Here is a 24,056-nt window from a genome sequence, read left to right as displayed (position 1 = left end):
AGGGTACGTAGATCACACTCTCCCCTCTCGTTGCTATGCATCACCATGATCTTGCGTGTGCGTAGGATTTTTTTTTGAAATTACTACGTTCCCCAACATGCACCCCACCCGTTGCCCAAGGGTAAGTCCGTATCTAGGTGCCAAGGCTTCGGTCGTCAAGACATCCGCATACCAATCAATTTTCATATTTTCCTAGCAATGGGTTTATCTTTTATCGTTCCTAGGGGCCATCCCAACCATGCCCCTAACCAAATTTTGATCAAAAGATGCACCAACATTAAGTTTAACAAAATTCAAGGGGGCATATCCAACCCCCTATTCTCATGGAAACATTTGGAGAGGAAGCAATAACATAGTTAGCTGTTAGAGCATGAATCCCCATATTAATCTAATAAGCATATTAAATTTTTGTCCTCATAAACTAGTTTACACTTTTCCACCACAAATACAAAGCAGAAATGATGATAATCTCACAAACATTCTGAAGACCCATAATAGACAATGCATGGTATGGCAAAAGAAGTAAGAACTCCAACAATCAACTTCCCATGCTTTATTAATAATTTCGTCCATCCCCAACCTTCTCCAAACCTCCCTTTCTTTATGGCAAAGAAAAAACAAGTGCTTTGTATCTTATGGACCAGAATAACAAGAAAGACATTGGAGCAAGACTTTTAGATGTCTATTTGCAAGCGTAACATGGAAGGGGAGGGTGACATGCAACATACGTCAAATGAAAATTTTAACCTTTGTCACGCACGAAAGCTTCCATATCTTACGCCAAGTAGGACTAACTATGGTTTGTCACATACCATTAGTATGTCACAATTTTCTCCCATGTTGATGATCCCGTTCCACGAAATAGGTTGATTAAACTGAAAACATCCCAGTCTTTGTGTAATTCCAAGCGACAAAATCTGACATCTCGTGTTGAGGAAGATGGATAGTGTGGTTTTGTTGTGAATCAATTGACACAATGTTTGTCTGACCAGATTTTCATCCCAATTATTTTAAACAAGACAATAAAATCTAACATTCTTAGATAACAGACTCCTTTAGGAGTGGTAACTTTTCGATTAGCACAATTTGGGATTCAAGAATCATCCCAATATTAATATTCTGACCATTCCCAACTCGCCATATATAACCATGTTTCACAGAATTACCCCCGCCACAATGCTTTGCCAAGTAAACGAGGATCCTTTTTAACTTTGTATTCAACAAATTAACACCAGGAAAATACTAGCTCTCAAAAAAGTGGTACATATAGAATCAGAGTTCTCAAGAAGACACCGAGCCTGTTTTACCAGCATTGCTAGATTAAAGCAATGAATATCACGAACCATACCTCCTTGATTTTTTGGACACATATTTTCCGCCAATCCATCCAATGCACCCTCCTCTGATTGTCCTCGTCTCCCCACAAAAAATGTGACATCGCGTCAGTAATTCTTTCACAAATCCATTTAGAAATTTTGAAGACTGACGTTGCATAGGTGGGAATAGCTTGAATAACAGATTTGAGACGAATTTCCTTACCTCCAAAAAATAACATTATTTCCTTCCAACCATTGATTTTCATGATAACATGATCAATCAGATACCAAAAACAATAAATTTTATCCAAACCCACATTGGCTAGAAAAACCTAAATATCTGTCACTGGGACCCTCGGTCATGATATTCAGAGTGATACACATTTGTTCTCTAGTTTTCGCAATCATATTAGGACTACAAAAGATACTAGATTTATCGGCAGTCACCATTGACTCAAAGCTGCACAATAAGAGTCCATAACTAACTTTAAAGCCTCGGCATTGTAAATATTAATTCTCATGGGGATCAACGGGTCATCGTCAAGAGAAGATTGATGAGAGCAGGGGCATCTCTGCAAGCCTTCACTCCAGAAATCATATCGTCCTCCTCGGCATGAGTCAAGAGAGCAGTTAGACCCTCCATACATAACAAGAAAAGATAAGGAGACAAGGGATCTCCCCGCCTTAAACTTCTCGTACACTTGAAACTCTCACTTTCTTCTATATTAAATCGAACCCCATATTCAATAGTGGATACACATTGCATAATATAATTGACCCAATTCTCTTGGAAGACAAGTTTCAACATAATCTTCTTCAAGAAATACCACTCAACCCTATCATAAGCTTTATGCATATCAAGTTTAATATCACATATACCATCTTTGCCTTCTCTCTTTGTTCTTTATTGTATGGAAGCACTCATAAGCCACTAAAACATTGTCCACAATCATTCTTTTGGGCACAAATGCACTTTGAGCCAGACTGACAATGTCTCGCAGAAAAATCTTCAAATGAGTAGCCACCATTTTCGTGATAATCTTGTACACCACATTGTACAAACTGGTCGGTCTAAATTGAGTTTACCTTCTCTGAATAATTAACCTTTGGAATCATCACAATCATAGTATCATTCCACCCAGATAGGATGGTGTGTGTATTCACCGATTGCAGAACCTCCTCAATCAGATCATCCCTTAACATGGGACAAAATCTTTTACAAAAAATAGCATGGACTCCATCTGGTTATGAGCTTATAAATCTCCAATAGCGGAAGAGTCTTTTGAACATCTACCATAGAGTAAGGTGCAAGGAGGGCATTATTGATCCCACCAGACACTATTCTTTGAACAAGACATAAAAATTCCTAGTACAGTTGCAAAATTAAGGAGGATTAGAAAATAGCTTGTGATATGATACTTCAGTTTCGTACCTTGTCGCCAAACACTCGTGTCATCAAGAAGTTTTTTTACTATTTCTCCTTTTTCTGGCTGTAGTTGCACTAAGGAAAAATGATGTATCATGATCCCATTAATCAACCAATTTGCATGACCTCTATGAAGCCAGGAAGTTTCTTCTTGATCCAAAAGATGCTCGTTGAGAACAAGAACTTCCTTCTTCCGTTAAACGAGCTCTGCATTCATAGGACCACACCGCAAATTCTTTATCTTTAAAAAAATTGATTCGTTGTTTCGGTCCCTCAGAGTATCGATTCCAAGAATACAAATCAGCATGCACCGCCCAAGTGCGCATCCCAAGAAATGGACCAACACCCGCCATTTTGGCCTTTTCCCAAGCCGTCTTCACAATTTTCTCGATTGTCCCTTCTTTGAGCCATCTAGCTCCAACCTATGTTACATGACCCTTCAGACGAGTAAACATATTATCATCAAAATAATCATCATCCAGAAACAAAGGAAGGTGGTCAGAATGCACATGTTCCTCATTTATAACTACAGCACGAGGAAATTTTCTCACTTGACATTACAAATTTCCAGGTCAAGTCTTTCCGTGATATCACCTCTCCTCCAAGTAAAAGGGTCACCAACGAAACCCAAATCTTATAGACCACACTCCATGAGACAATCATGGAAATTCTTCATCATATCATTGGTCTCGCATTACCGCCCTCTTTTTGAGATGAGTATAAAATTTCAGTAAAATCTCCTAGAACAACCCAAGGATGATCGCCCTTTTTATGTAAGTTACGGATATCATCCCAAGACATATGACGTTCAGATGAAGCCGGATAACCATAAAAACCCATAAATCGCCATTGTACAACATCCTCAGGCATGTAGAAAATATATAGAAAGAAACAAAGTTCAACTAGATTTTACTCACTTTATGGTAAAATAAAACAAGCCCACCGGCCCGACCATCACTATCCACCACAAACATGGAATCTCGTTTCTATTAATTTGTTGTAAAGAGTTTTGTTACACTTACGGATGCTGGGATTACAGACGAAAGTTATAAAATGGTGTGGCATCATTTCGTTAGTGGGTTCCATGCAAAATTCAGGGGAACTAGTGGGTGAATAATTTTGAATCTATAAGAGTGTCTCCAACCGAACCCCCACTTCATCCTGATATGTTCGGGAAGATAGTTCGGACACCGTTCGGATCAGGAAAAACGCAATTCAGTTGGACCCCTCAAATATGGCCTATATGTTCGAGTAGTTCGGCACCACTCAAACCCACCTCGGACATGGGTTGGATTTGGGACCGCCTGGACGCATCCGTCACTTGGATTCTGACATGTCGGGCCCACCCTAAATCTCTTGAAATCATCCTCAATCCTGGGCCAACATGCCCTCTTTCTCTTTTATGACTCATCTGCACCACCTCTTACCTGCAACGCCGCCACCATAGGCTCCACACCCCTCCTAACCATCCTTGTCGCCCCAGAAGCCACCCCGTTATGTTCTACTCTGCCGGACATACTCTTCGCCTCTCATGTGTTCGACGGAATGTTTGTATTATTTTTTTAGATTCTTTTGCTCATTTGTAGGCAGATGATGGACTCGTCATATGATGATTTTGATTATAAAGAGCTTGATGACTACATATTCAAAGAATGCATCGACCGATGGTATCTAGTCTCAAGTGTGTGGCGTTTACGAAGACTATAATTAATCCCCAAAGTAACAAATGGCATCTCTTTGCACAAATGCAAGAAGCTGTCAGGAAGGATGTTGTGTATCCCAACCTTATTTGGATATTGTTCATGGAGATGCAAGATGTGGGATCGGAAGACAATGTCGCATGTGATGATTTGTTGTGTAATGCTATTGCACAACATGACTGTGAAGGATGACAGTGAAGAGGAAGCCTGCACGCATGATTTGATAAGTCAAGAGTACATGTCCACCTCTTAGCACAAGATGCATAGCATGTTTCTCTCAAAAAGAAAGAAAGACGCATAGCATATTGCGAAGTTTGTGAAGATGCATCATGTTGTACCACAGGTCCTGGGAAATCGAACTGGAATTCCACTTTTGAGCCAAACGGGCGATTCAAACGTTTCACGCGTAGAGCAGTCCACGGAGAAGACTTGAATGTTTTTTTGGGGCTCGGACAACGCGTTTCCTCTGTGCGAGATTTAAAGCCGGGGAGGCAGGATCGCAGGACCGAAGGACGGCAGCGTTCTCAGGCAGGCACGCAGGCCTCCATCCGTCCATCTCTGATTTCATCACTATCCGGTATCCGCACACCACCACCCCCGAACCTACCACCACCTACCTCCTACCACAGACCGCGCATTCATGGCTGCCCTGCTGTTTCCCTCACCCGCCACGCCACGCCACGACAGCGATGACGCGCTATGCGTCCATCCCATTCCCATGATACACCATCGCCCTTCCGTTCCGTCCACTCCGTGCTGTGGTCACGCGCCGTAGGGCCGTCCTTTCGGCTAACCGCGCGCGGCCGACGGCGACGGTTAACCGTGGCCAAGGAGCACAAGCCTGATGCGACACTGAGCAATGGCGACGGCGCCTTTTCTGCTTCATTCCCCCCAACCTCTTGCTGCTATACTTAAGTGGGTCGTAATGCTTAAACCCAGCTCCCCCCGTCTGATGAAAGGCCCTTTCACCATTGATTGCCGGACAACAGTCATCTTCAGCTACAGTTATTACACCAACAAATGAAGATCCAATTCCCTCGACAACAAAAAAGAAAAATGAAGACCCAAAACTTTGTCCAATGAACATATTACAAACCCTAACAGCGGGCGCGTTTTGCCGTGAACTGGCGAAAGTTTTCAGAAGCGCCCCGTTTCGGTTTTCAGGCGATTCCGATTTCTACATCTTTGACAGGAACGACAGGGGAAAAAATGTAATGGATGTAATGTCGATGCCACATGATCTCCGGTGGAAAGGATATCATCGTGTCGCCGCTATCTGCGTGATCCTCAGTTGCAAGCAGCTCTCGCTTCATGGGATTCCGTCGTGGAGCCACCGCCGCCCATGTTCATCAGGGTGGTGAGGTGGGGGATCTCCTTCGGCACCGACGCCGTCAACACCTGCAACCAACAGAGCCAGCCACCCCAGGGTGTCATCATCTTCAATTCAGGCTGGTACTAACATTTACCCAGGCGGTACCGGATGAAATGATTAGGGGCGGTACCTCATGGCCGTTCTCGGTGATGAGGACCTCGTCCTCGATCCTTATTCCGATGCCCCGGAACCTGTCCGGGGCATTCTCGTTGAGTATCGGGACCTGGGGAATGTAGATCCCCGGTTCAATGGTTATTACCTGTGCACATGCACATGCAGGACCTCTTGTCAGTGTTACAACTCAGATTTCCATAGAAGATGAATGATAATTGGGAGATGCGCTAAATTTGCTAGTGTAAAATGTGGTGCACAAAAGCCAGCTGGTGCTGATCAACTTACAACGCCTGGCTCCAAGGGTTTGTCTAAGGTGAGGCTCGTGGAGTCATGTATATCCATTCCCAAAGAATGACCTGGATGCCAGGGTGACAAAGGGTTATTAAGCTGGTCCCAAGATCCAAATCTCTTGCATCAAACGACAAATCTAATCAAGAGACAGGTAGATTCCGAGACCTATTGAGGTTGGATTCAAATAATTGTATTGGATAGATTTGCCCTTCCCTATAATTCCAAGTTCTTGGAATCCGCTTATCAACATCTTGACCTGTGATTTGGAGATTAGAGCGTGGACTTTTTAAAATCAAGTTTTACAATTTTACATTAAAAAATTGAATTAGAACATATACTGAGGATATACCGAATGATGGTGTATCTCTCTAATGCTCGTGCCTGGTTTACAAAGCTTTATGCATTCCTTATTCGTCTCCAGTATTAAACTGTACAGTTCTTCCTGTACAATTGAGGATAAAAAAATAGGTACTCGTAAGTCCAAAATTACCACTTTTTCGGTTGGATACAAGTATATCATATAAAGAAATGAACATTGGGCATTTACCTGAGCAGCTGAAAATCTACCACAGGGTGGCCATGTCCGTGTCAGGTCACTAAGGTAGCCATGGTACTCACATCCAACATCCATGAGGACAAGATCACCCGATTTGATCTGTCAAACGACTCAAACGGAAAAAATCAACTTTACAAGAAAAGCTATCTGAGATATACGACCAAAGAAGAACTCTGTTGTACCTTCTTATCATTTCTCGAGTAATGTACAACACTGCCATTTGCTCCACCACCAACTACAGGATGGAACCTAAGATAAGGAAACAAGAAGAAAAACGTAAATCAACTTAGCATGGCACCTTGCTCACTAAACAAAAAACAATAGTTCCTTAATTTATGGATCTCAACGGATCACTGCAAACTTATTCTACCAGCTATCAGCTAAGAAAAACGGATGAACACAGGGCCACACAGTCAGTGCCTCAGATGCAATCTATATAAAGCAGATGGATAGAAACAATATACAGTGACAATATATACTTACGCCATTCTTTGGGCACCTCTCATTTTGCACTCATACTCTATTTTAGCAGCTAACTGGCTTTCCTCTCTGTGGGTCCTTGAGAGCAACATTGTCTGCAAAAGAGACTGGACAGAAAGAGAGACTTTAAGTCAGTAAACAGAAAAAGAGAAGCACTGCATGCAGCCGTGCACGTCTTTCAGACAACCTCACTTGTACAGTGTGTGACTTGCAAAATTGAGTCACTTCGTCTTGTCTTCTAGCTTATTGAATGCATATTTGGCAACTTGAGGTAAAATTCTAGATGTAATAATAGAACCCAAACAATTGTACAATCTGAGTTGTGGGGCTAGCTAAAGGGGCAGAAAAGTAGTTGACGGATGTCTACAATAGACATTCTCAACATCGTTACCCCATTGGTGGCTTGAAAGAAAAGTTCTCCCATTGCCAATGGTGTTCTGTCTAATCCTCTGGCAGCACAATGGACCAGTATAATCCCACAATCAGACAATCCACCATAACACTACCCTCAACCCAACCAGCAATTTCCCTGTGCTTTTAAATATATCATTCACTTAAGAGTTTGGGACCAATGTTTTTTTACTGGAATATACAAAATAATTTCTGGAAATTTTCTATCCAAGGCTGAACTTAGAGAGAGCATCAGACTCAATATCTCCTAACAATGCGTGAAGAAAACAACAGAAGTACAACCAAAAATACCTGAGAAACAATAGATGCTGACTCCCTCATCAACTTGATTTCCGATTTTGACTTGATCCACCGCAGTTCATCAGTGTAATGCATAAGATCTTTTACTTTATTGTTGAGTGATGCCCTGCGGAAGGCATCAAAGTTCCTATAAGAAGATGTGGATGCCTTTGCATTGTGATACACCACTTTTGATTGCTCAATCATTTCAGGAAGGATCTACATTTTAATAGAAAATTGTGTCAATTGAGAAGCATTCTGTGACCAGCAACTAAGAAAGTACTCTCTCTGATCACAAAAAGAGTGTCGCCTTGGAAATCGCCACGGTCTCCAAAATGCAACCTTGGCCACTAATTCTAATGCTAAATACTAAATTGCTTTTTAGTCTATATACTGATATCATTTACATATGTTAAATCTCAATATTCATATAGATACGATATACTCCCTCCATTCCGTAATATAGTGCGTATGGATTTTCTGAAAAGTCAAACTTTGTAAACTTTGACCAAGTTCATAGAGAAAACTATTTATATCTATAATACCACATATATAAAATATGAAACTACATCTTATGATGAATCTAATGATATGTGTTTGGCATTCTAGATGTAAATGTTTTTCTCCACAAACTTTGTCAAAGTTTGTGAGGTTTGATTTTTTTAAGAAAATCTATATGCACTACATTATGGGATGGAGGGAGTATAAGTTTAATAGTTTGACTATGCGCCCCCAAATGATAATATCTCTTGACTGGAGGGAGCAGTGCAGGCAGGTAGCAATTAAAAGGTAATAATTAGTGCCCAGGGGCGATGAATCAAAAACATGCGGAAACAAAACCCAAAAGCTAACCTTTTTCATCTCACTAAGTGGAAATGCTTTATCTGCCTTGAAGAAATCCACAGCTGCTTCAACTCCAGCAGTCTGACCTTCCCAAACTACATCCTGGAGACAAACCATTGGCTCAGTTAAAGGTATGAGAGTATGAGGTAACAGGCTAACAGGTCATCATTACCTCCTTATGTTTATCTGGCATGAACATGCATAAACCAGTTTCCTTACTTAAAACCGCTACACCACCAGGTTGTGTACAACCTGTAATGTACAGGTAATCACCATTCTGTCTGAATGAGTACGGAACTACATCAGTCATCATCTGCTGATCTGCAGATGCAATTATGGCCAAGCTCTTCTCTGGTAAAGCATCCACAAGCTTTTTTCTTCTGGACATGTACTCCTCACTTGTGATGCCTGGTGTAATCTCCTCATCAGCTAATAACTGGTTCATTGTATTACAATATTAAGAAAGAATGAAAAGAATCACTTTGACAACCAGAAAAGTAAAAAAAAGTAAATGCATCAGAATTAACACAGGGAATGTGGACTTTTATGAATGTGAAAACAATGAGCACGGGCATGTTTGGCCTAATAAGGCTTGTTCTGTAGACTGATTTTCAAAGCTATACTTAATACTTATAAGAGAAAATAATTGGTTTATCTTATAAATTCAAAGTACTTTGGGATTTTTGGGGTGAATTAGGCTTATTTCTTTAGATAATGGGGTAAATTCAGGTAAAATAAATCCCAACCTTCCACATGTGGACAGACTTAATCTTAAAAAAAAACTGGCGTTCTGGCCTTAGTTTGAGCCAAGAACACCATTGAAACACCATGGCTACACTATGGTAATATCCTATTCAGAGTGTATGAAAGATGATGATAATAATGGATGTATAGAAACTCTTATAGATACTGGGTTTTGTCATAAGAGATATCATTATAATTTAACCGGAGGCAACAAGTAATGTACAAAGTTAGTTATTAGCTAAGAGGCAACGTGTTACAACATCTGGATATGGGGGGCCACAAAAATACTGAAAGAACTAGCTATCACCTACCTTGCGAGATGAACACTAGGTAAGTACTCACATGGTCTAGCTACCAAAGTAGAGAGAGATCAAAAAGTTAGCATGGCTGTAAACTTTGAAACAACCAGCAAGTGCAGCAATAAACCAGTAAGGATTATGATAATGCCCTTTTTTCATCCTGCTTTTGCCTAATTCACCGTTTGTGTAACCAGCCTTTTCTGCTTGTGCCGCTACTTTTCCACAGCAGATTATAAAAGAAGTTCAGCACAGCACAGTTCAGAAACCACACAACTGCACACTGAGCCTAAAAGAGATAGTACCTCAGGATGAGATTTGGGTGTTGGTTGGCCAACATCAATTATTCCTCCGGTAGTATATGCAGCACGCCTAACTATACTGTGAGAGGTAGATAACAACCGAGACGCCACCTGCATGCAGAATTCGAACAACGCTTTGAATCAGAATCCAACACTCAGAAGGTAAATAATGCTGTAAAAGGACCCGTACGAGGCGTGGGCGTTGTGTTCATGCCACCAAATTGCTCCCATTAACCAGAAGTATTAAGGATTGAATATAATTCATCAATTGAAAGAATTCATCACTTCCATGATAAAAGCGAACCTATAATTAGTGGCGATTAGAATCCAGGGAACCATGATTTGGACACTTTAAGTTCCATTCTGTTTGTGCTGCCAAGATGTGACACGTGACCCAAATTAACCAAGGACCTCATCAGAACCGAATCTCAGAACATTACTGAAAGATATCCATTTAGCACGATGGGTTTCCGTCGGCAAGATAATCCGATTGAAACTAAGGCACTTACCTAGATAATCACCTAGAAAGTGTGAACAAATTGAGCAACCCCCCCCCCCCCCCCCCCCCCCCCCCTTCGAATCAGAAATACAGTAGCGGTGTCAAAGCTATTCCACTCTACCCTTAAGCTAATCCCAATCCAATATCCAGTGAAGCTAGCAGTCCAAGGATACCCCGTCAGCTGCTTCTCAACCACGACAGATCGACCTAGTGGTTAAACGCTCGTGACAAGGTCGAGAACAAAGACGCGCCTTTGGTGAGCACAGGATACTAAACACTAAATACATATGGAAGTACGGCAAATTAATAATCTTCGGCGAAGGCAGCGCGGACAGAGAGCGAATCATGAAACGAGCGGCGGTCGCAGAAAATCCTAAGAATGATTAGGGGAAACACGAAGGGGATCCCGTCGGCGGTGATTAGTAATTAGTGGGTTCGATCTGAGTACCTCGCTTGCTCGGAGCGTCCTTCGCAAGAATCGCGCCGCCGTCGCCATGGCAGCTGCTGCGGCGTTAAACCCCCTTCCCTCTCCTGAGTCTTCTTCTCCCCTCCACCAGCCTTCGTCTTTTCCCGGAGACCCTAACCTGGGACTCTGCGGTGATCCTGGCCGTCCAGAAGGGACGGGAAAGGTGTGTATGTAAAACAGTCTCCGTCACTAATCCTAAAGCGTGGTTCGGTTCATGTTCAAAGTTTTTACTTTTTTGTGCGGAAGCATGTTTTATTTTGATTGATAACTAGTAATCATACTAGTAGAATGCCCGTGCGTTGCTACGGGATTTTGAAATATTTTGATGACGGGGTGAGGAGTCACGGTGGCGGGGTGAGGAGTCACGGTGGCGTTGCCCGTGCGTCGTCACGATGGCAGGGTGAGGAGTCGTCGGAGTACCTGTCGCCGCTGCATACCTCGACCTCCTCTGCATCGGAGGAATCCTTCATGTCGGAGGCCATGAAGGGGTTCCCATTTTGTGGCGCGCAGCGACAGGTGGCTAATCTTCATAAATTCTCCGGCAACAGCATGCCGAGGATGCTCCTGAACACAACCCGCCCGCCTGACAGCCGGCCACACCCGGGGCGACTGCCTCCGCGGGCATGCACCCTTTATGGAGTGTGACTAGCACGGGACTGGCCGTCGCCCATGCCTGGTCCTCCTTCCTGCCGCAGATCGGTCATGCGTTGCCTCCGCGGTCGCTCGCCATTGTTGCGGAGAAGTCACCCACAGATAGATGTGCATCCGTTGCGGCGGCTCGATTGAGAAACCCTGATCAGGGCGGAAGAGTCAGAATTGGGCGGTGGCGACGCATCGATCTAGGAATCCTATACGCGAGAGAAAGAAAGAGGTGGGGATTGGGGTGCGGCGGCGCAGCTGGTGGAGAACACGAGACGAGCGGCGGTGCGCTAGGAATTGAGAAAGGAGAGAAGTACGTGGTCTGGACTCTGGAGCGCTAGCGAACGAGTGAACCAACGACGTACGAACTGTGCAATTAGGAGTAAAGATTTGTGGCGAAAGTGATATATGTACAGTAATTCTGAACCCTAATGCATGAAGAGTGGAAAAGATGTGTACCATGATTGTATATGGAAACTTTACGCAAAATCATATTTTTCGACTCTTATTAAAGTAAATATTTCAGCATAGGAGTTCAATTGGTATTCACAAACGTCAATTTGTCAAGGCCCGGAAATCATTCTAGCATTATCACGGATTCAAAATAAAACATAGCTAGATACCTGGAGACTCATTGGAAATCCCTTTCGACTGGTATAGAACATCAGATCAATTTTTACCTAAAACTATACCACGATATACATATACAAGTTTATTTCAATCGCGCGCATCAAATTGGTGACAAACACGACTATAGAAAAGGAACAAAATGGATGGCAGAGAGACCAGTGGAGATCTATGTATCTCGGTTTTGGGCTATCATCTTCACAATCAGACAGACCATAACTTTGCCCCTCAACTAATTAAGAGTAGTATTGTTTTGTTTGACACATGTAAGTAACTTAACAAAGAGGGATAATCTCTGAAGGTTTCACGAAAATTCTTGGTGGAATTTATTTGAACGACTAGCTTTAATGCATCCAGCGTGCTCCGCATTCAAATATTCCACCCTGTTGGCGTCATTTAAAAATGCCTTGCCTGAAGTGAGATGCATGCCACATAAATCATAATAGACTGGAAGCAGCGAGCATTGGAATGTGCATAACCGTGACCAAAATCGTCGAATTTAGCGAATCAATTAATTTTAGTTGAAAACTGAATTAACAAGCTGGAGATCGGTGTAACCATAAAGTAGATCGACCTGCAACATAAATAAGGAGGCCCACATAATTAGTTTCTGTCAGGTACTGCAGCAGAGATCTTAATCCTTTTGGGTCGTCTGGATAAGCCATTGGGACGTAATGCACTGAGAAAAAAAAGTTGCATGAACCAGATTAAAGAAAAGTTGCATGAACCAGATCGAATTCCTAGTTCAACTAATTCATGTCCAAAAAAACTGAAGCAAGTAGCATCTTTAGCAAAATAGTTGGAAACCTTTATGCCTGTGCATTGCTAGGTCTGTTCTAGAACCTGCACCATGGAAGAAAATATCATGTAAGTATATTTGGTTATGAAGAGGATCACAAATAAAATTTTTTGGTGCCATCAAAATTTTCCAATGAATAAAAAATAAATAGAATGCTATAGAACAGATTGCTAAATTAATAAATGTAGAGGAACTTCATTTTACAGTCTTATTTATAGATGTCTACTAAACTAATCCTGAGTCATAGGGACAAAAACATAAAGCCTAACAAGGAAAAAAAGCGAGAACACATCCTACAATCTTACCTACAGATATCGGCATATTGTCAGGTGTTGCCTCTTTGCTAGAAGTACAGTTAGACATTTTAGAATGGCCGGCGCATTTCAGTTCTTAGAAACAATAGAAACCGGCAATATGTACAACACCTAATATTATCATGTTGACAATAACTATTCCGATTGATGTGAAGGATATTTCCTGGTATCCCATTATGGTCAAGTACGAACTGAAGATAATATCTACATTGAAATAAAGCCATCATTAAAACACTAAATCCTCAATTGCACATAGCTGCTGACTTGAAATAATTATTTGTGGTGAAAGTGATATATGTACAGTAATTCTGAACCTTAATGCATGAAGAGTGAAAAAGATGTGTACCATGATTGTATATCGAAACTTTACCCAAAATCATATTTTTTGACTCTTATTAAAGTAAATATTTCAGCATAGGAGTTCAATTGGTATTCACAAACGTCAATTTGTCAAGGCCCGGAAATCATTCTAGCATTATCACGGATTCAAAATAAAACATAGCTAGATATCTGGAGTCTCATTGGAAATCCCTTTCGACTGGTATAGAACATCAGATCAATTTCTACCTAGAACTATACCACAATATACATATACAAGTTTATTTCAATCGCGCGCATCAAATTGGTGACAAACACGACTATAGAAAAGGAACAAAATGGATGGCAGAGAGACCAGTGGAGATCTATGTATCTCGGTTTTGGGCTATCATCTTCACAATCAGAGAGACCATAACTTTGCCCCTCAACTAATTAAGAGTAGTATTGTTTTGTTTGACACATGTAAGTAACTTACCAAAGAGGGATTAATCTCTGAAGGTTTCACGAAAATTCTTGGTGGAATTTGCTTGAACGACTGGCTTTAATGCATCCAGCGTGCTCCGCATTCAAATATTCCACCATGTTGGCGTCATTCAAAAATGCCTTGCCTGAAGTGAGATGCATGCCACATAAATCATAATAGACTGGAAGCAGCGAGCACTGGAATGTGCATAACCGTGACCAAAATTCGTCGAATTTACCGAATCAATTAATTTTAGTTGAAAACTGAATTAACAATATAGAGATCAGTGTGACCATAAAGTAGATCGACCTGCAACATAAATAGGGAGGCCCCCATAATTAGTTTATGTCAGGTACTGCAGCAGAGATCTTAATCCTTTTGGGTCGTTTGGATAAGCCATTGGAACGTAATGCACTGAGAAAAAAAAGTTGCATGAACCAGATCAAAAAAAAGTTGCATGAACCAGATCGAATTCCCAGTTCAACTAATTCATGTCCAAAAGAGCTGAAGCAAGTAGCATCTTTAGCAAAATAGTTGGAAACCTTTATGCCTGTGCATTGCTGGGTCTGTTCTAGAACCTGCACCACGGAAGAAAATATCATGTAAGTATACGTTTTGAAAGCTTCGACAAACTATTTGGTCAGTATATAAATTTAATGAATTAAATTCCCAATTTTAGTTGCCGAACTCATGGACGATGCAGCAATATGCTGATGCACATACAAAATTTGCGTACCTTCTTTCCAAAATACATGTGAAGTTATGAATTTTGGTAGTAGAGATAAATGAGGAAGGAGATTGACTTGGTGGGATCGCATGCAACTTGAGATAACCTGCGTCCTTTAATTGGTGGCGCACTGGGCACATCGGATAAACCATCCTACACATGACTCATTCGATTCCGCATAGTAAAATCTACTCTATTGTGTTGGAACGACATCATAACTTCACTTGTATTTTAGAAAGAAGGAAAACAGATGACCCTTGCAACTTATGGTGATAGATGATGCAGAAAAAAGAAACAATTTTGGGAAGAAACTCTGGATCCTAGGTTATATGCATCATCGATTGGACAAACAACAAATACAATTATGATGCAGTTGAGGAATCGAATTATTCTTGCATTTTCCAAAGGAAAGTAAATATCCATATCATAATGGTACGCAAAATTGAGTTTCTACAAAGATTTTCTTAGAGTAATAAATATTGGCTAGATCATTATCGAACAAAATGCACAAACATGTCGTCCAGAAGAAGATACCAGTAAACAGCTTGTGTATCTTAACAGTAACATATAGAGAAGGTTTGTTCAATGGGAAAAGTAATTGTTGCAATATCTATATGTTGAATAATTTCAATGCCTAGCCCAATTGCAAAGATTATGTATCACGGGCATATTGATCTTCATGTTACAGGCAAAGACGAATAATTGTGTATCTTAGGAAAAATACCGGAGCTTTCATATGCACGGGAGGACTGGAATTAGGGCTATTCGCTCATTTGATATGGCAGATAATGAAGCAGGGAGTAAACAAAATGAGAATAGTTTATCAATTACCACAGGAAACCAACCACTTTAGGAGAAGATTTGACATCGCCTCCAGCAGACATGAGTGGAGCAGTGTTCCAACTGGCTTGGCTGGCTTACGAGGCTTAGGAATCGCATTGTTCCCCGGACTGGATCAGTATGTGACTACTCAGATGCATACCCACCCATTGCTCCGCCACGCCACCTGGCTTGAGAACCACGAGCTGCCTGCAGAGTCCCAGTGCTCCTCCCCCTCGACGTACGCAACAGCACACCTGTGGCCGCCGCTGCTGCTGTGGCTTCCCAGCGCCATGTCCCTTGACGTGCTCAGATCCGAGTAGCCATCGATGGAGTAGTAGTTCTGCTGCCCAGGCACGTTGGCGTACCGGTACAGGTGCACGACCGTGCGACGGGGGGCGTCGTCACGGTGGCGGGGTGAGGAGTCGTCGGAGTACCTGTCGCCGCTGCATACCTCGACCTCCTCTGCGTCGGAGGAATCCTTCATGTCGGAGGCCATGAAGGGGTTCCCATTTTGTGGCGCGCAGCGACAGGTGGCTAATCTTCATAAATTCTCCGGCAACGGCATGCCGAGGGCGCTCCTGAACACAACCCGCCCGCCTGACAGCCGGCCACACCCGGGGCGACTGCCTCCGCGGGCATGCACCCTTTATGGAGTGTGACGAGCACGGGACTGGCCGTCGCCCATGCCTGGTCCTCCCTCCTTCCGCAGATCGGTCATGCGTTGCCTCCACGGTCGCTCGCCATTGTTGCGGAGAAGTCATCCACAGATAGATGTGCATCCGTTGCGGCGGCTCGATTGAGAAACCCTGATCAGGGCGGAAGAGTCAGAATTGGGCGGTGGCGACGCATCGATCTAGGAATCCTATACGCGAGAGAAAGAAAGAGGTGGGATTGGGGTGCGGCGGCGCAGCTGGTGGAGAACGCGAGACGAGCGGCGGTGCGCTAGGAATTGAGGAAGGGGAGACATACGTGGTCTGGACTCTGGAGCGCTAGCGAACGAGCGAACCAATGACGTACGGACTGTGCAATTAGGAGTAGAGATACGTGCAACACACGTATTAGTGTATACTTAAATAAAACATATATTATTTCCTAAAAAAAGCATATATTATGCCAAAGTTTTGGGAAAGAGGTGAAAGAAGAAATTGTAGTGACTGAGCGAGTGGTTACTTATGCTATTTGGCAAAAGAAAGACATAAGAGAACAGGCACATGCAGCTGCAGCTCTTGCTTCATTCCCCTAGAATATCGTTGACGGGTTTGCATGCTTGATCCCAGGATTGAAGCCAAAGCTACCCCCGCCCGTAACCATGAAGGCAACGATGGCTCATATCCATATTGGTGAAAACTGCCGGTGTGTCAATAAAAAATGCTATAAGACAACATAATTTACCGTGAATATAAATTGTCAACACCATCCTGAGTAAGCGAGGGCAGGATAAACTTGCACCAGTAGGTTCAATATATACTATCATAATGAAAAGTGGTTCATGTAATTCTTTATTACAAAAAATAACATTATGCATTATGCATGAAGATGTCGCTAGATCCTTAGTACGCCTTGCCCATCAGGCCATCAACACATCAAGCACGGGTAGATATAGAAGCATGGGTCAAACCATAGGGCTAAGAGAGAAAAGTGCCTGCACATGAAGCATTATCATTAACTGGGAATGAAGGGTTCTACTTTAAAGTGTTTGTGAAGAACATGGTGTAAAAGTCACTACCCAGGATCACCGCCACGTTTTCATCTCAACATCAATACACTTCCAATATCACTCAGGGAAAATAGAGTTAAAATTCAGTTCAGAATGAAAATAGAAACAACCGTGGTTAAGATGCATAATCCTTGTTCAAATCAAACTGATAATCACTAAGTGCTATATATTTTGGCTCCCTCTCCCAGATCAAATTAATTTACATTTATGGATGATTGTTCTTAACAAAGTAATCGACAAAGAAGTGATCGCCAATTGCACTGCCTACTTGTATCTTTATGAATGCAAATGCAAGTGGGAACTACCGACGTTCAGTAAATAAGGATTGACCAGTAGCTATTTTCTAAACTGGAAGGAACAAAGTCTTACTTCTCACCGCACGGAGTGGAGACCACATCCTGTAATTCTATTGAGACGATATTTCATCTCATTGAGATTTTCATTCCCTCCATTCGAGTACATATACATTCCGTTAAAACAAACTTTATTCAGGACCAAGTGTTCCCATGTAGCTTTATGTCCATGTTTCCTCTAAAGTTAAATGTATTAGAAATAATCATCAAGAAGATAAAGGAAAAATACATGGTTTCTCACTGCAAAAAGATCGTGGTTCCTGGTAAGGCCCTTAACAGAAATGAGAAAAAAACAATATCACAGAGACTTCTTTTCACCTCTACAAGAGAAAGTCTCAGGAGTATGTATCTTAGTTATCTGCCATCGTTGGTCAAGTCACCATACAAAGATAGCGGGTGAGAACAAACAAAATTGAATGCTAAGAAAGGGCGGGAGTTTTTCATACAAATAAATATGTATAAATGTTATTAAGCACAGTTTACAGCAATCAAAAATAATGGTCAGCCATGCATTTTTATTTTTTTTCTAAATAGAGATGGATGCAAGGAATCAAGGTTTTAATCTTACATGTCATAGGGAGAAGTTGCTTCTACCACCACTCACTGGTTGTGTTCCTGATAGTTCCACCCAGAGTGATGTGCATCCACTATAAATCCTTTGTCAGATGAAAAAAGTGGCAACAAAAGATCCCTACAAAATCAATAATTAAATATTCTGCTACATTAAGGTGAAGGCATGAAGCTAACAGATAGCTCAACAAAATGAAAATTAATGCCTGCTTAGTGGGCTTATGCGGCAGGGTCTGCCCCGAATCATGTGTGGCATCATCCAAACATGGTGTTAAGCATCCCACGGAGAGTGGTTCGGCGACATGCCATAGTACAGGGGTGAGACAGCCAGTGCCGCTGAAGCAGTGGGGATGATGCCTTCCCTCTCCTGAGTCTTCTTCTCCCCTCCACCAGCCTTCGTCTTTTCCCGGAGACCCTAACCTGGGACTCTGCGGTGATTCTGGCCGTCCAGAAGGGACGGGAAAGGTGTGTATGTAAAACAGTCTCGGTCACTAATCCTAAAGCGTGGTTCGGTCCATGTTCAAAGTTTTTTTCTTTTTTGTGCGGAAGCATGTTTTATTTTAATTGACAATTTTGGGACTCTGCGGTGATTCTGGCCGTCCAGAAGGGACGGGAAAGGTGTGTATGTAAAACAGTCTCGGTCACTAATCCTAAAGCGTGGTTCGGTCCATGTTCAAAGTTTTTTTCTTTTTTATGCGGAAGCATGTTTTATTTTAATTGACAATTTTGTGCGGAACCATGTTCAAATAGCTATGGCGACACCGCTCTAGGCTTTTCAGGTCCATCCAAATTACCCCCTCCATAAACTAATACTTAATATAAGAGCGTTTAGATCACTAAAGTTAATATAAGAGTGTTTAGCATTTTTTATATTAGTTTACATAGGGGTACACTTTATGCCATTTTTTCATTCTTTTTAATAATCTACATCCCTACCATATTTGTTTTTTTCTTCTATTCCAGTGTCCTCAATCTATGGTCGGAAGAGGCCCTGCCATTGTAGTATAAAATAGTTAGCAAATCGAAACTAAAATAGCTGATGAATGAAAACCTTTTTCTCTATGTCCGGCGACTGGAAGTTTGGTGAAGCTCCGGGAAGCAATCACATTGTGAGTGGCGATGATAGTGCAGCTGCGAGTGATCACGCCGCATAGTTGTTAGCGTTGCCGGGAGGAACTCGATAGTGGCAACAACGTTGCGGGGAGGAATGGATTCGGTGATGTTAGGTTGGGGAGCTTCGGATTACATGTCAGAATTTAGGGGAGGACTGGAGAGGGTTGAGAATGGAGGGCGTCGATGGGGGAGAAGTACCACTAGATGCCCAAGGGATGGAGGTTTATGCAGTGGTGATGGCAAAATGAATAACAACATTGGGCATCAGGGGTGGAGCTAGATAGAGAATGTTGGAGGGGCGAAAGGAAAATACCACAATCTTTTTGGGGGGCAATGACTATACCTTTGTTAATTAAGCACCTCTAAAAAATTCAAACATTTTGTCAAGGTGGGGTGGGTGGGGGTGGAGGGAGGCATCCTCCTCCTCCCCCCCGTCCCCACCTGCTGCCGAAGTAGATGTAGCTCCGCCATTGTGGGGCAAGGTCATGACCTCTCCTCACCCTTGGAAGCAGTGGCGGCACCATAACTGCATCACGCCTCGGGCAACCCCAGGCACCTTCAAGCAATGTAGCCACAGTTCACTATACCTACAATCAATGAAGAAATCAACATTCACGCCCCAAGCAGCGGCCCAGGCTGCCTGGGGCCTGTCTCCGCCGCTGCTTGCAAGAGATGATTCATGGGGACTCGAGCTGTCAAGAGAGGCTTGACAATGATAAGACTTGTTGGAACCATCGCTCACACGAGCCCTCGCGAAAAAAATATAGGAAGCTATTGCTTTCTCGATTTTTGTCACTAGAACCACTCTCAGAAGAAGGAAAAGAAAGACACATAAACCGCAATCAAATTATTAGACCTAGCTTGGTTATCTGGTTGGATCACAGCACATATGGAATTTGTTTTTCGCAAAAATGAGATGAAAAATGGAAATATAACTGTTGGGGATCGTAGCAGAAATTTAAAATTTTCTACGCATCACCAAGATCAATATATGGAGTCATCTAGCAACGAGAGGGAGAGGAGTGCATCTACATACCCTTGTAGATCGCGAGCGGAAGCGTTCAAGAGAGCGGGGTTGATGGAGTCGTACTCGTCGTGATCCAAATCACCGATGATCCTAGCGCCGAACGGACGGCACCTCCGCGTTCAACACACGTACGGAGCGGAGACGTCTCCCGCGCCTTGATCTAGCAAGGAGGAGGGAGAGGTTGAGGAAGAGAGCTCCAACAGCAGCACGATGGCGTGGTGGTGATGGAGCGGCAGTACTCCGGCAGGGCTTCGCCAAGCTCTTAACGGAGGAGGAGAGGTGTTGGGGAGGGGAGGGGCTGTGCCTTTGATGTGGTGTGCAGCCCTCCCCTTGCCCCTCTATTTATAGGGGAAGGAGGAAGGGGGGCGGCCCCCTCTAGATGAGATCTAGAGGGGGGCGTCCAAGGGGAGGGGGCTTGCCCCCCAAGCAAGGGGGGCGCCCCCTCTAGGGTTCCCCCCCCAACCCTAGGCGCATGGGCCCAAAGGGGGGATGCGCCCAGCCCTCCAAGGGCTGGTTCCCTTTCCTCTACGACCCATGAGGCCCCCCGAGAGAGGTGGCCCCTCCCGGTGGACTCCCGGAACCCCTCCGGTGGCTCCGGTATAATATCGATATGCCCCCGAACTTTTCCGGTGACCGTATGACAACTTCCCATATATAAATCTTCACCTCCGGACCATTCCGGAACTCCTCGTGACATCCGGGATCTCATTCGGGACTCCGAACAACATTCGGTAATCACATACAAGTCTTCCTAATAACCCTAGCGTCATCGAACCTTAAGTGTGTAGACCCTACGGGTTCGGGAACCATGCAGACATGACCGAGACAACTCTCCGGCCAATAACCAATAGCGGGATCTGGATACCCATGTTGGCCCCCACATGTTCCATGATGATCTCATCGGATGAAGTGAACCATGATGTCAAGGATTCAAGCAATCCCGTATACAATTCCCTTCGTTAATCGGTACGTTACTTGCCCGAGATTCGATCGTCGGTATCCCAATACCTCGTTCAATCTCGTTACCGGCAAGTCACTTTACTCGTTCCGCAACACATCATCCCGTGACCAACCCTTAGTCACATTGAGCTCATTACGATGATGTCTTACCGAGTGGGCCCAGAGTGATACCTCTCCGTCATACGGAGTGACAAATCCCAGTCTCGATTCGTGCCAACCCAACAGACACTTTCGAAGATACCCGTAGTGCACCTTTATAGTCACCCAGTTACGTTGTGACGTTTGGCACACCCAAAGTATTCCTACAGTATCCGGGAGTTGCACAATCTCATGGTCTAAGGAAAAGATACTTGACATTAGAAAAGCTTTAGCAGATGAACTACACGATCTTGCACTATGCTTAGGATTGGGTCTTGTCCATCACATCATTCTCCTAATGATGTGATCCCGTTATCAATGACATCCAATGTCCATGGTCAGGAAACCGTAACCATCTATTGATCAACGAGCTAGTCAACTAGAGGCTCACTAGGGACATGTTGTGGTCTATGTATTCACACATGTATTACGATTTCCGGATAACACAATTATAGCACGAACAATAGACAATTATCATGAACAAGGAAATATAATAATAACCATTTTATTATTGCCTCTAGGGCATATTTCCAACAATCTCCCACTTGCACTAGAGTCAATAATCTAGTTACATTGTGATGAATCGAACACCCATAGAGTTCTGGTGTTGATCATGTTTTGCTCAAGGAAGAGGTTTAGTTAACGGATCTGCAACATTCAGGTCCATATGCACTTTACAAATATCTATGTCTCCATTTTGAACATTTTCACGAATGGAGTTGAAGCGATGCTTGATATGCCTGGTCTTCTTATGAAACCTGGGCTCCTTGGCAAGGGCAATAGCTCCAGTGTTGTTACATAAGAGAGTCATCGGGCCCGACGCATTGGGAATAACTCCTAGGTCGGTAATGAACTCCTTCACCCAGATTGCTTCTTGTGCTGCCTCCGAGGCTGCCATGTACTCCGCTTCACATGTAGATGCCGCCACGACGCTTTGCTTGCAACTACACCAGCTGACTGCCCCACCATTCAAAATATACACGTATCCGGTTTGTGACTTGGAGTCATCCAGATCTGTGTCGAAACTGGCATCGATGTAACCCTTTACGACGAGCTCTTCGTCACCTCCATAAATGAGAAACATATCCTTAGTCCTTTTCAGGTACTTCAGAATATTCTTGACCGCTGTCCAGTGTTCCATGCCGGGATTACTTTGGTACCTTCCTACCAAACTCACGACAAGGTTTACATCAGGTCTGGTACACAGCATGGCATACATAATAGACCCTATGGCCGAGGCATAGGGGACGACACCCATCTTTTCTCTATCTTCTGTCGTAGTCGGGCATTGAGCCGTGCTCAATCTCATACCTTGCAATACAGGCAAGAACCCCTTCTTGGACTGATCCATATTGAACTTCTTAAATATCTTGTCAAGGTACGTACTTTGTGAAAGACCAATGAGGCGTCTCGATCTATCTCTATAGATCTTGATGCCTAATATATAAGCAGCTTCTCCGAGGTCCTTCATTGAAAAACACTTGTTCAAGTAGGCCTTTATGCTTTCCAAGAATTCTATATTATTTCCCATCAATAATATGTCATCCACATATAATATGAGAAATGCTACAGAGCTCCCACTCACTTTCTTGTAAACACAGGCTTCTCCATAAGTCTGCGTAAACCCAAACGCTTTGATCATCTCATCAAATCGAATGTTCCAACTCCGAGAGGCTTGCACCAGCCCATAGATTGAGCGTTGGAGCTTGCACACCTTGTCAGCATTCTTAGAATCGACAAAACCTTCCGGCTGCATCATATACAATTCTTCCTTAAGGAAACCATTAAGGAATGCCGTTTTGACGTCCATTTGCCATATCTCATAATCATAGAATGCGGCAATTGCTAACATGATTCAGACGGACTTCAGCTTCGCTATGGGTGAGAAAGTCTCATTGTAGTCAACCCGATAACCCTTAGCGACAAGCCAAGCCTTATAGATGGTCACATTACCATCCGCGTTTGTCTTCTTCTTAAAGATCCATTTATTTTCTATGGCTCGCCGATCATCGAGCAAATCAGTCAAAGTCCATACTTCGTTTTCATACATGGATCCTATCTCGGATTTCATGGCTTCCAGCCATTTGTCGGAATCTGGGCCCGCCATCGCTTCTTCATAGTTCGAAGGTTCACCATTGTCTAACAACATGATTTCCAGGACAGGGTTGCCGTACCACTCTGGTGCGGAACGTGTCCTTGTGGACCTACGAAGTTCAGAAGCAACTTGATCTGAAGTTTCATGATCATCATCATTAACTTCCTCTCTAGTCGGTGCAGGCACCTCAGAAACATTTTCTTGAGCTGCGCCACTCTCCGGTTCAAGAGGCAATACTTGAAGGAAATATGCCCTAGAGGCAATAATAAAGTTATTATT

General features: G+C 43.1%; 1 protein-coding gene across 1 annotated transcript; it reads right to left on the bottom strand.

Moving 5' to 3' along the window:
* Positions 1-5,392: 5,392 nt before the first annotated feature.
* On the bottom strand, positions 5,393-11,249 carry LOC125508133 (Metallopeptidase M24 family protein). The gene is made up of 13 exons (XM_048672734.2): positions 11,078-11,249; positions 10,134-10,241; positions 8,961-9,224; positions 8,798-8,890; positions 7,958-8,164; positions 7,259-7,362; positions 6,958-7,024; positions 6,767-6,874; positions 6,569-6,661; positions 6,385-6,475; positions 6,214-6,284; positions 5,945-6,073; positions 5,393-5,840 (listed from the first exon to the last, which is right to left on the bottom strand). Exons 1-13 carry the CDS (start codon positions 11,123-11,125, stop codon positions 5,730-5,732), a joined length of 1,494 nt encoding a protein of 497 aa, XP_048528691.1. The 5' UTR covers positions 11,126-11,249; the 3' UTR covers positions 5,393-5,729.
* Positions 11,250-24,056: the final 12,807 nt, after the last annotated feature.

This window comes from Triticum urartu, chromosome 5A (genome assembly GCF_056163025.1).
Source record: "Triticum urartu cultivar PI428250 chromosome 5A, HENAU_Tu73, whole genome shotgun sequence".
NCBI lineage: Eukaryota > Viridiplantae > Streptophyta > Magnoliopsida > Poales > Poaceae > Triticum > Triticum urartu.
Note: the sequence above shows the minus strand (reverse complement) of the source record. Positions and strands in the feature narration are given on the sequence as shown.